This window comes from Lytechinus pictus, chromosome 10, assembly GCF_037042905.1.
Source record: "Lytechinus pictus isolate F3 Inbred chromosome 10, Lp3.0, whole genome shotgun sequence".
NCBI classification, from domain to species: Eukaryota; Metazoa; Echinodermata; class Echinoidea; order Temnopleuroida; family Toxopneustidae; genus Lytechinus; species Lytechinus pictus.
In genome coordinates this window covers 36008869-36022468 of record NC_087254.1, presented here as the reverse complement: position 1 = coordinate 36022468, position 13600 = coordinate 36008869, and the positions used below count along the sequence as shown (strand labels likewise).

General features: G+C 33.4%; 1 protein-coding gene across 1 annotated transcript in view; it reads right to left on the bottom strand.

Moving 5' to 3' along the window:
* LOC129269562 (polycomb protein suz12-B-like) overlaps nucleotides 1–13258 on the bottom strand; it is a 46358-nt gene extending 33100 nt beyond the window's left edge. Inside the window, exon 1 of the mRNA XM_054907074.2 lies at nucleotides 13079–13258. Coding sequence (XP_054763049.2) covers nucleotides 13079–13172 — 94 coding nt within the window. The 5' untranslated portion in view covers nucleotides 13173–13258. The remainder of the gene's footprint in view (nucleotides 1–13078) is intronic.
* Between the last annotated feature and the right edge of the window lie 342 nt (nucleotides 13259–13600).

Below are 13600 nucleotides of genomic sequence, written 5' to 3'. Positions count from 1 at the left end.
TTAACAATAAGGAGAAATTAGAATATTTCATATAATAAAACACAAGGGAAATAGTGAGTGGACGACATAATCAGTCTCCTCATTTGCATACCGATCAGGATGTGTATATATGTAAACACTTATGTGAAATTAAGCGAAACTTTGAAATGTCATAACTTTCTTATTTTACATCCGATTTTGATGAAATTGTCAGTGTTATGCTTTTTGGATTTTTCTCTTTTTATTCAATTTTTTTGTTTGTTGGGGTGGACTTGTCCTTTAATGTCAAATCTGTAAAAATCTGTAAGTGTCAAAATTAAGCACTAAAGTGCGAAGTGATCATTACAAGGGGAAGAGGTACGTGGAAAATACCACCTTACACCAGTATGGGACTAGATATCCGTCCCCGCAGACACGGCGATCAGCCCGTGTGCGCACGCTAAAATTTATCATTCTGCGGCTCGTGTGCTAGGAATGAACTTGATTTTTCTCTCAATTACGAAACTCATCGTGGAAAAGGTTATCCAACATGCATTGATATACTCGTAAAATTTATCGTCATGTATCATTTACAACACAAAACATAGAATATAACTCTTCTTTCGGAGAACTATTAGTAAGTTGTTCGAATCTAACAATTTTCTTTAAAAAATTTACCTGATTTAAAATGCCTGTCATTTCCTTAAAAAAACTGGAATCAATAATCCACCACCGTTATCAGTTATGAAAAATTCTAGGAAATGTACTAAGATGCTTTTAAAGAAAATAAAAAATTAAGGTGATTCAAAAATAAGGATTTTGCAATGCTATATCAAATTTCTGTTATTTTTTCATCAATTTTGGGATTGCATCGAAATGACTGATAATTCGACGTCTTACCAACACTTGCTTTTAAATTTGGTATATGTTGGTACACTGATAGTCAACGTAAATGATAAACATTCATAGCCTCACTGAAATTTAACGATTCCATTGTTTTTATGATTTTAATGTCGCAGACATTTTAGAGAGTGAGCAAAGTGATGCTCACGAACGTCGCTAACAATACGGCTAGGCGGAAAGGCCTTTCAATGGCGCGCTCCACTGATTTGAGGCCGTGAACATACGTGAAATGAATTCAATATCTAATTTCTACTCCATCTATTCCAGTACAATAACCTGTACTTGGCCATGTTATATAAAGGCCCACATACCCTAACTTTTCCTAAATTTCTTTGAAAACGCAGATCTCCACGAACATTGCATTTCTCTATGGGGGAGTCTAAATTTGGAGAGAATGAACTCATTAATAACTTAAATATACATGACAATGAAGAAATCATCAAACATTATTGGCAGTTTTTAATAATATACCCGAAATGTAAACTCTGTCTGAAACAGAAAATCACCATCATTTAGGCCTTTACTGAATGAATTGTCCCCCAGAGCTCTGGCAGAGAGACAGAGCTCAGACTGGCTAGCTAGTACAAGCGCCAACGCGGGCGTGCGTGAGCCTCCCGTCGGCCTTGTAAAATAGATGGAGCTTTGTTTGATGATTTATTGTCTGATATTTACCTCATCCCCTAGAAAAATAAAACAAATGATTTTGAAGTAATAATCAACAAACAAGGTAAGTTATTTTGGATGTTAATAGGCCGTTTTGAAAAGCAAAGCCAAATGACAACTCACCAATGCGAGGTTACTAGACTCTGGGATTTATTTCCTGTGTAATTCGAATAATTTTATCACAGAATTGTGATATCTGTAGGGGAAAATGTGCATTAGAAATTGCACATGGTGGTAGTCATAATGGACCCCTATACATGCAACCGTTTACCGACAGTTGCGTTGATATTTTTCATACCATGTGTATGGAAAAACGCGGTACAAAAAAAAAGACGCAACTTCGGAATTTGAAACTGTGCTCCTCGCTATTTTCAAGGCTTGTTCATGATTGTGAGTGCAGATTTTTGATGATTTTTAAATGGTAAGCGGAGCTCGAGCATATGGCGCTCGTGGGCCGCTGAGTTGTTATCGCTCGGCAATAATTTCGGGGGTGACATTAAGATTTTATGTTGCCCCCGAAAGCATGATTTTGGGTGATTTCGAGGGCGACTTTAGGCATTTCCGGGGGAAATTCGCCCGCCGCCCCCGTGTATTTTTTCGCTGTCCCTCACTATTTCTTTTATTGTATTTTATTGTTTGAATTAATACAACATTTCAATTTTTACAGATTTGATAACAAGGAAGGACTCAACCATATGATGCTAGATTCCAATTCAGGGAGAAATAAAACTGTTTTGAATGACATGAAGAGAAAATTAGAATATTTCATATAAAATATAAAAGAAATAGTACATGTACATGTACAATGTAGGTGGATAATGTCATCAGTCCCTTCATTAGCATACCAACCAGGCTGCGCATTCTTTAAAATCTGTTTTTGCTTTTGTGAAATTTATAACATTGAAAAAGTTAATAACTTAATTAAAAAATACAGTGTACATGTACATCCAATTCTGATGAAATTTTCAATGTTACATCACTTTATACACTGTACATACTTTGTATGCTTATTGGATTTTTCTCTTTTTATTCAAATAAACTTTTTGTTTGGATGAACTGGTCCTTTGAGTAAAATTAGTCAAAAACACATTTTTAACAGTAAGTTTGATTAAAGTTCCAAAAATCATATCCAGATAGCACAGTACATTTAAATATCTGTAAATTTGACTGTGCTTTTAATAATGATGGGAGGTAAAACTGAAGTTTCTTTCCCAGAAAAAAGGTTAAATTTGGCTGCTATACATTTCCTAACTACAAAAATGAAAAATGTTTGTTTTAATTTTACTTCTCTGAGATCAGCTCTGCAAGTTAGTTGAGGCAAGACCAAATGCATACAATATGGGTATCCAAATTATATACAAAATAGATGATCAATTTATCAGAACATTTGGCTATATAAACCACAATATATGTCTGGGAAAATAGCTTTTTTCACCAATGTACATCAGCTGGAAACTTTAATAAATTGTTTTCTAATTTTTGTCTCCTCATAATTTCAGCACAAAGACCATGGCCCAACCCAAGTTACACCAGACTTTTGAATGATACATACACATATGTACATGTACAAATTCAGATTTCTTACATGTACAATGTAGGAGTCAGTATGAAAATATACGGTACCTTATTGGATAAACAATTGAAAATATTTAATGTATGTACATGTAGGCCTACTCATCATGAAAAATAAAAGAAATGGACACCACTAAAATAAAAGAAATGGACACCACTAAAATAATAGAATTGACAAATTAAAGTGTAATGCGAGTCATGCGACTGACCATAGAATCCCCAATATGCATGCCATCAATAGGTAATGATTAGAAAATGAAAGCATTGTTACATCACAATTTAATATTTTGGGGGACACCAAAGTCACCTTCAAAATATAATAATGACCGTATTTTCAAAATTTTCTATATTTTTGCTATTAAATTACAGTCCTTCACGTTTATAATTTCGTGGAGCTCAATGAATCGCTCTCCTTACTTTTTGAGGAGCTCAACTGAGCTCCTCAGAATCGCTCTCCTTGAGGAGCTCAAATCAATTCAATACAAGTATGATAAATTGTAGATTTTTCTTAACATCGTATATGCAATAGCTGTGTAGCTATTAATTAATCTGTGGTGAAAGTAGGCCTGGGTCAATACGTTTACAAAATATCACGCTCCTGCTTTTAAAAAAATTAAATAAATAAAATACTGAACAAAAAAATTGCTAAAATTTCACATTTTACATCTTTAAATCCATGAAATGGCCATCTATTTTCTATAATTCCTTGAAATTATTTTGATTTAGTTGAAAACTATCAGAAAAATGAAGAATATTCACCTCTTTCCCGACTCTGATTTGAATTTACACTCGGTAAATTTGTAGTCCCACATGTAGACTTCCAAGGTGTTGCCATGAAAATCTACATATGGGACTACAATATTTACCGAGTTTAAAATCAAATCATGAGTCGGGAAAGATGTGAATATTCTTCATTTTTCGGTAGTTTCCAACTAAATCAAAATAATTTCAAGGAATTATGGAAAACAGATGCCTATTTCTTGAATATAAAGATGTAAAATGTGAAATTTCAGCAACTTTTTGTGAAGGTTTTTTTTTTTTTTTTTTTTAGGAGCGCGATATTTTGTTCTTATTTTTTTTATGGAGCGCCGCGATCGCGCTCCTCAAAAATGAAGGTCTGAAATTACATGTATTCTTTTGGAATACGGTATTAAAAACTATGTACAGGCAATCAGAAAAAAAAATCTCTCAGTTTGGAAGGCTAATATATGGATTCTACACTAAAGTCATACCCCTTTCATAAACCCAATAAAACCTATCCTCCAATTAGCCGCCTAAGAGTAATGCGGATAATTCAATAAAAATTGCGTTCACAAACTCCGAAAATTATCCGCATTATTTTTACGAGCGCCCATCCTGAAAAAGGCGGATAATCGTCATGACAACTGGACACGCCCCCTCCGATGCGGTTGTGTTGGAAAAGGGTGACCTTGTGACCGCACCATGGCAATTATCCGCATTATTTAGAAATACGTTCATAAACTCAAAATCTTGTCCCGATGCCGCTATTATGCGGATAATAGCAGCATCAGAATAATGCGGATAACTCTTGTCCTCCTCTGATTTTACGACCAAATTATGCTGCTATTAGCCGCATAATTGGGTTTTATTGGGTTTATGAAAGGGGCATCAGTTGTTCCTATGAAATTGATTTTGGGGACACCAAAGCTTTACTACAAGTACATGTACTGTACATGGTGATCACATTTCTAATATACAGTATGCCTACATGTACATGTACTAGTACTTAACAATCAGATCTTGAATGATTTCTGATTTTAAGTTTCAAAATCAGTTTGTTAACTATCACTAATATGAGACTGTACAAATATTTTACTCACAAGTCAAGACTATAAATGGGCAATTCCATGAAAATTGTTCACTTCAGTGAATAAATAAAGTTTCAGATTCACTTAAGCACTCAAATTTTCTTAAAAAGTAATCTATAAAGTTTAATTTTTCAATAGACAAATTGCAATACTGACAAAATTTTGCATTTTTTCAATCAATTAAAAAATAGAATAGTGAATTGCAAAAAAAAAAAAAAATGTGGCTATTTTTAAACAGTTCATCCTTCCTGTCTCTACAAAAAGCAAATAAGGTCCAAGAGGTCTCTTTCCACTTTTAAATAGTTGATTGATGTTTTACCTCAAGAGAAAATCATCGTTAAATTTAATGCCATTCATCAATTTAAGAGAAATCGATCTTCAGATTTGTGTGATTTCTTTAACATTATCAGTGTCATGTCTGTTACATTTTTCACTTAAAGTTATCATAGCTAACAGGAAATTTGTCTGAAGTACATCTAACTGTAAATTCAGATTCTATGTTAGAATTAAATCTCCTACCATGTGTAGCATCATTTTCCCTTTAATTACCGATTCTCATTTTCGTAAAAATTGCGTAACGGACCTGACACTTTACTTAATGGACATGACACCTTATGTATAACACGAGGCAGCATTCACAAAAATAAATATTGGGCTTAGTGTAACAGACTGATGGTCAGTCTCAATTGATCAAGGGTAGCTGGATGTTAGATATAAACACTATTCACTCATTAAAGGAGAATGAAACCCTTGAAACCAGCTGAATTCATATCAAAGAGAAAAATCAAAGAAACATATTGTTGAAAGTTTGAGGAAGATTGAATGAATAATAAGAAAGTTATGAGCATTTGAATATTGAGATCACTAATGCCATGTAGATCCTCCCATTGGCAATGCAACCAAGATCTGTGATGTCACACACGTACAACTCCTCATTACTTTAGTACTTATTTCACTTATATTCTCACTTTTATAGAGTCTATCACAAGGTGAGGTGTTCTCTTTATGAGAGGACAAGTACAGTGGTTTCACAACATTATATCATTGATGAATTGTTTGTCATATGATTAGAATGAGCAAAAAGAGATGTTTTGGGGTATATTTTCAGTGTCCAAAAGGGGAGAGTTGTTCATCTGTGACATCATAGATCTTGGTCGCATTGCCAATAGGAGGATCTCCATAGCATTAGTGATCTCGACATTCAAATGCTCATAACTCTTCTATTGCTAGTCCTATTTTACTCAAACTTTTGTTGATCTTATTCTTTGATTTTTCTGCTTTCACAAAAGCTAACTTGCTCCAAGAGTTTCATTCTCCTTTAATTCATAAAGTCAACATGTCATTCAAGCGAAAATTGAAGCTGGTGAATGATGAAAATTCAGCTGTTCTGGTAAATTTTTCTGAGAATTACAGTCCCGGTACGCCACAGAATATCAGGATAAGATGCAGCTAAATCTGGGAACATACTCAGATCACAATCTGCATTATTTGTGTTTGGACAAAATTAAGACAATTGATTCTCTTCTTGTTTACAGTGACAGTTTGGAACATGATAAAATTGCAACTTGTGCATTCATGAGATCATTGTTAGCACTGGCTCGCAATTAAAAACTAAGCTGGTGAGAATAGGAAACAATTTCAAATAATCAAACAAATACACAACTTTGACACCACTTTGAATGTGAGCAGGAAGTCTATAAAGAGTCAAGACTAGATAACCAGTGATGATGAGCCACATTCAACTCCATCCTCACTTTGGAAATACAAGTGAACACCTTTGCAAGAATTAATTTACTACTAAGAAAACAGAAAAATACCTTGCTGCCCATGTGAAATTTTTCAGCAAAACAGGGAACTCATTCTCTTACTGTCATGAAAAGGAAACATTTTTTTTTTAATTAAGTAGTGGATGTTTAAAACATCCACGATTTGATGAGAAGATAATAATTTATACTCAGGATGATATTAGTTCTTAAAAGAAATTCTCAGAAGTGATTAACAAACATTCTAAATTCCTTTCAACTCTATAATGAAAGACTGGTTTCCAGGTACTGCTTTTAATTTTAAAGTGCATTTTAATATTATTTTTCAATTAAAAAGAAACTGACATACGAGTATATTCTTTATCATAAAATACATTTTCATGTGTTTAACTAATGATAAATGTTTTGTACATTTTGTTTTCTTCACCCAAAAATGAGATTCCGTCTTCTCAGTGTGCCGTAGTGGTACTATGAGTATTGTATTCTATATGAAATATCACATAGCTAGATTATTAAAACCTGCCAATAAGATCTACCGGTACATGTTTTTCTTAAGAATGTTAGTACTTTGCTTTTACATTCATCATTCATATTTCTTTCATTTTGAAACTAAGAAGTGCCGATATCGTTCACTTTATAAGATCAAATACTGAAGCCATGAATAAAAAATAACCTTTATCATCAACTTATTTTTGTTTGATTAGATATGGTGGGTGGTAGTAACTGGAATATATTCATTTCTTTTTACTTTCTGGTGTACTGTAGAAGAAATTTTTCTTAATATTTTTTTTAAAATAAATATTATAAGAAAAGCCCCCCTCTAAAATTACAGAATTATATGAGATATTACAGAATAACAGTAATGATGTGTGTAAGACTTATACCATATCTTGTAATAAAAGAATTATATTCGCTTACAAAAAGTGGACAAAACTGTCATGTCCGTTACGCTACGTGTGCCATGTCCGTTACGCTACGTGTGCCATGTCCGTTACGCTACATTTTGAGCTACTAATACAGAATGCACTGCAAAACTGTTGTTGAACATCATTTGATGGACAGAACATGATCTTAAGGTGTAATTAAATGCTTCGTCCATTTCATGTCATGTCCATTACGCTCACAAAGAGTACATTTTCTCTGCAACTGTTCAACGAATCAATTTGAAATTTTATGTGTATGTAACTGATACTTGAATGTGTCTGATAAGCTCACTAACAATTATTCAAAGACTGCCAATTCTACTGTGTGAAACTTTGAATTACAAAAATTTGTCTGACTGTCATGTCCATTATGCTGGAATTGACCACATGTCACACATTTTTGCCGAAAAAAAGTGATAAGTTTGCTTTTTCCTCATCAAATTTTATACATTCTTTGCTGTGGAAAAGTAAATAATTTCTATCACTGCAAGTTTTATAAACTGGGATAGTAATATCTTAACCTGAAGGTGGACATTAGATTTGTAATTGTATTTTCTTAGATGTACATTGTACATTGTATGGTTTGATGAACTTCACTGAGGGTGGTATTTTGCTATTAAACTCCTGAGTTCCTTATTTATGGAACACCCATACACAAACATTTGTACACTACATAACATTACCTGTAAGTTGTCTTTCTTATAAATAACTTGCAAGTACATGTATGACCTTTATCTGAACCAAATGAACTTTTTTTCAGCAAGTCATTCACTGCTTTCTTTAATACCCCTTCACCTTGTATTTATATTTGAATTCATAGAAACATAATTGTCTACATGTAGCTACCAGACTACATGTACAGATGGTACAACATTGTGTACATTACATGTACATGTACACAATGTTGGCATTTCAATTACAAATACTACATGCAGGGGACAATGGTCTTATAATTGCCATTAGCTCACAACATGTAATTATCACACAATAATGCACTTTTTTTCATTAAAAAAACCAAGAGAACACACACACACTACAGGACTTGTAAAAGGAAATTTTTCATTTAATTCTGGTTTTGATTGTGTAAACCATGGCCAGTAAAATTGATTATCAAAATTGATCTCTGGGTATAAAAGCAATGAGCAAACATTAAAGATATCAATAAGGACTCATTTTGAGAATTCAGAAGAATTTAACATCATGTTCATCGTGAAGAGGTTTATTGTAAAAATACCAGAGAAATACAGGTGTACTAAAACAAAAAACTTTGGTGAAGGTTTGAGGAGAATCCATCAAAAGATTAAGATTTTAGGAAATTATTAGAATATTGTGATTTGTGATGCCATACATGTACATGTACAATACGAGCAGCTGCCCTTGTAAATTTCAAGTTTTTTATGGTTTATGATGACTCTTTTTTTTGTCAGGAACAGGGGTAAAATAATTTGTACAGTTATAAATATTTCCTTTTTTTTAGAAACAGGTGTTTCATTGATTTTTTGACTACATGCATTATGGTATCACAAATGAACTTCCTTTTGAATTAATCAGAGGACATCAAAGATTAGGCTTGGATACCCTATTGTACAAGTATGTACTACCCTACTTACTGGTCCTTAAAGGTAAATGAAAGTAAAGCAAACAATTGTTTCATGAGAAAGCCTTTAAAATCAAGGTTAATTACCACCATCTCATACATGTAGATCTAGATCTGGTACATTGAAATCAATCACCTCATCTTTGTGAAATCATGAAATCTTAGCTGAAAACCGATAATTCTGATGATCACAAACAATATTGTTTGAAAAATACCTGACATTTTATGGAATTCCGTGCTTATTTTGCTCATTTCTCAGCAATTACACTTTTTTCCAGAGCCATTTGGCACATATTTTTTATTCATACATGTAGACAAACACTTGGGTGGTCATTTGTTGGATTCTGTTCGAACTGATTTTGAGATCATTACCAGAACTGGTATTTATCTTTTAATGCTCCTTTTCACTGGCCTTGGATATTTTGTGTCCTTTTTTATTTATCCCAATCAGTAATGAGAACAAATGCAGCCTGGCCCTGAATTTAGGCCAGCTCATACACATACATGTACTGTTTCAACTTCTGTTTCTTGAAATTGGTCATTTCATGTCAAAGTTTAAACCTTGCATGTTACCTTTATATCAAAAGACTGTTATAAAACTATTTTTTTAAAGTACTATAAAAAATAGGTTTTATATTAATTATGAAGTTCACAATTTCCCTTGTCCTAATGAGATATTTTGAATGGGATGGGGGGATTAAAATATCTTACATTTTCAAATTAAAAAAAAAATCCATGTATGTATACTAGTACTCTGTATTTTGACTCCCCCAAGAATGGGTGAAATATTGAAGGGTATGGTGGTGGTGGGGGGGGGGGCAAAAGGAAGATTATTTCTTCTGTATTTTGTATGCTCATACAACTCTCCTTTAACTCATTCTAATTTGTTTCCTGCACAAGTATGACAAAATTGAAAGTTCCTAACTTCAAGATCATGTATTTCATTTGCCAAAACAATACAAAGCTTCTTTATACCTAGCACAACATGACTGGCTTGAACTTTGAAGTTGAACGGGTGACCACAAAAACCCTTTTTAGCTATTTCTCGATTCTAGGGCTTTTTGATCTACATGACCATATACAAATTACAAAAACTGTGGACAAATGAAAATAAAACTTGAAAGAAGAATCACACAGATAAAATGATGTTACATAGAAGACTTTATATTTACTATTGAAGTGGAAATTGACAAAAGTAATACTAATAATAACAGTAATTATAAAACCAAGGTGGGGCACTGTCATTATTTCACACAAGGAGATACCATGCTTTTCAGTGAATTGGAAAATGAATAGATTTATAAATTTATGTATTTATGAATTACTTATTCTACTGATACATATATATGTACATTGATGTATTATTTACATGTATGATGTACTTATGAAGTTATGAAATTTATGAAGCCAGATTATGTTTGTATTCACTGGAAAAAGCAAAAAAGGATTACTTTTTTATGCTTGTCCATGGACTTTCATAATGGACCCATACATTGTAAGAAGCCTACCCATTAGTAATTAGTCATGTTTCCTCACTGTAAATATTGTATTTTGTTTATCTTCACATTTTGTCTCTTAAATTGATTTTCTTTGTGTGTTTGAGTACTTTCATCACTATAATTAAAGACCAAAAACAATGCGGATGCAGGGGCGGTGGAACCAGAGGGCACTTTTCCCAATTCCCTTTTTTTCAAAATTGAAAGTGCCTTTTTATTTCAAAATGAAATATGACCTTTTTCAAAATGAAATACCCTTTTTGAGGGAAAACATACATTTTACTAATCTCAAACATACATGTAAGGGTCTACGTCATGAATGAAAACCCTTTATGTGCTTTTTGTGGATGAGCATGGTGTCTGTCTTGTTGTAATAACAGTGCCCCCCCCCCCCCGACAAATTTTTAATGATAAAATGAATGAACATGAAGGGAAAAAAAATAAAGAAAAGGGGGAACAGGGGCGTTCAAGGCAACAACTGCACATTTCCTGCCATTATTTTAGTGCCAACCATTATCATACATATCCCTACTTATGTACTTAAATAATGAGCATGTAGGTAGATCTAGCTCTTTTTCCAATCACAATAGAAAAACTCACTTTCAGAAATCACAAAACACAAATCAAGTTTTCTGAATAACATTAGATCTTACATACTGAAAACTGTGACAAGAATCATGAGAATTCAATTAAGGACGTTACCCAGTTATGTTTGCGCGCACGCTGATCTGCGTATATATTTTACGCGTTACACGATGACGTCACAATGAATGAAAAGGTGATTCATCAGCTTCACATACAGCTGATTTTTCCTGCGGTCTGCACTCTAACTGCAGATCTAATGTATTATCTTATGAAGCTAATTCGCTGAAAATAATCCATGGACCAACTTTCAAACTTCCTCTACAACTTCATTACTTTCTTCTGAAGAGCTGCAAAGTATGACGAATATGGCCTTGAATTTGAATAAATTGGAGAGTGGTTTGGAAATTTTCCTCACATAGAAACTAAGCTTTGGCCCGTTTTGGGGCGTTTTAAAATCACATTAGCTGGACAACAAAAGTGCTGATAGTTTGAAAACAAGCACATGAACCCCTAACTTTGAATGTTTACACCTCTTAAGTATACTTTCCTCTACAACTTTGCAAATATTAGTGAAAATTACATGGATTTTAATTAAGTGCAGCATTTATTGTACTTCTTAAATTCATTACAGAAGTTTCAAATATCTTGGATATGATTGTCATTTTCACCTCATTTTTTATCAGAAATGAATGTGCTTTCTAGTTCTACATGTCATGTAGGATGGGGGGTCGGTTGTCCGGACACTTTATATTTTTGAAGCCTTCTTTTTTGTCTTTGGATTACACTAAAAATATGAATTCAATAGTTGTAATCATCTTCCATTTTGTTCTTTATAATATTTCCTTACATTTTGTACTAAAAATTGAGGAAACTTCGCTTGTAAATTTTTCCAAATGACTTTCTAAAATTGATCGTCCGGACACACAACCTGTCCGGACACACAACAACTGGGTATACTTAAAAGAGCAAATGAATATGAATTAATTTGCCATCTTTGGTATTAAATCTTGAACTGGACTGTAAAATTTGATGAAATTTAACATGAATTTTAAGTGAGCAATAAAGGTTTTAACTCAGTACTGTGTGTGAGGTCTACAACAACAACAACAACAACAACAACGTGAGGTCTAAAACTAAAAAAAAGTATTAAACTGTCCAAAGCAGCCCGGCTCTAGCGTAATTCTCGAGAGCTGTCATTTAGTGTCAATTTGGTGAATTTCGGAGCACGATAGCAAAAAATCCAGCACATGAACCCATGCTATATTTTGCATTTTTGGAACATTCAGATTCTAAAGTAATTCTGCGCAAAATTTGGTGAAAATAACATGGATTTCTTTTTAACTGTTGAACGTCCTTAAAAAAATGTAAGTCACCAGACGCTGACTCGGATCCGACCTACTGACGTGTGAATTCTTTGTTACTTTTCAAAATGAAAAATAGCCTAAAATGAAAAGTTATTTATGTTTGCAATGGTTTGGTATATAATCTGGTCTGTAACATTTAAACATCAAACTATTTCAACCACTCAGTCAAATTTCATTTCAAACATCGATCACTTTTCACTTGTGCGCTACACAGACTCACAGTCCCAACTCATAGCAAAGTGTGTTTTCAGTCCGCCATTCATTTCCAATAACAAAGCCACAGTCATTCATGCATCTTTCAATCATTACATTGGTATCGTACCGTATATAGCAATTGAGTGCCACATGCAGCTCCGGCTCGCGATCGCACAATTTCACACGCCAGGAACACATAAAAGTTCATGAAATTAATGAAATAAACTTACTTTCAAAAGCTTGTAAGAAAAGTTCATGATCTGCCTTTAGTTGCTCCAGTTTAGGTTTCCTTGGACTCGCCCGAGAATGTTTGTGGGGAGCCATAATTTCAGATTTTCAACCCGAATTCCAGCCGGGCGAGGACTCGATTCGCATAGCAGCCAACAATCACACTTTGCCGCGGGATCCGACGCATTGCATGTTGGGACTTTTTGAAAAAGAATTCATTAAAGTTTATCAAAACCGAAAAAAAATATCTTCGTTTCATTTCATATACTAGTACTGTAGTACAAGAACTAAAAAAACAACATCATTACCTGTACATGTATCTAGATATTATGTGAAATGAGACAATGACCCACTGAATTCGGAATATTCCCCTAGCCTTCGAGAAAATAGTGATTAATTTTATAGGCCTATTCTTTGATATTTTTGTTGTTTATAATAATAATAATATTATTGGTATATGCATGAATTCAGGTTCTTTTATTGTGGTCGCCCTATTTTTTTTAATGTAGATTTTCCTTTAGGGT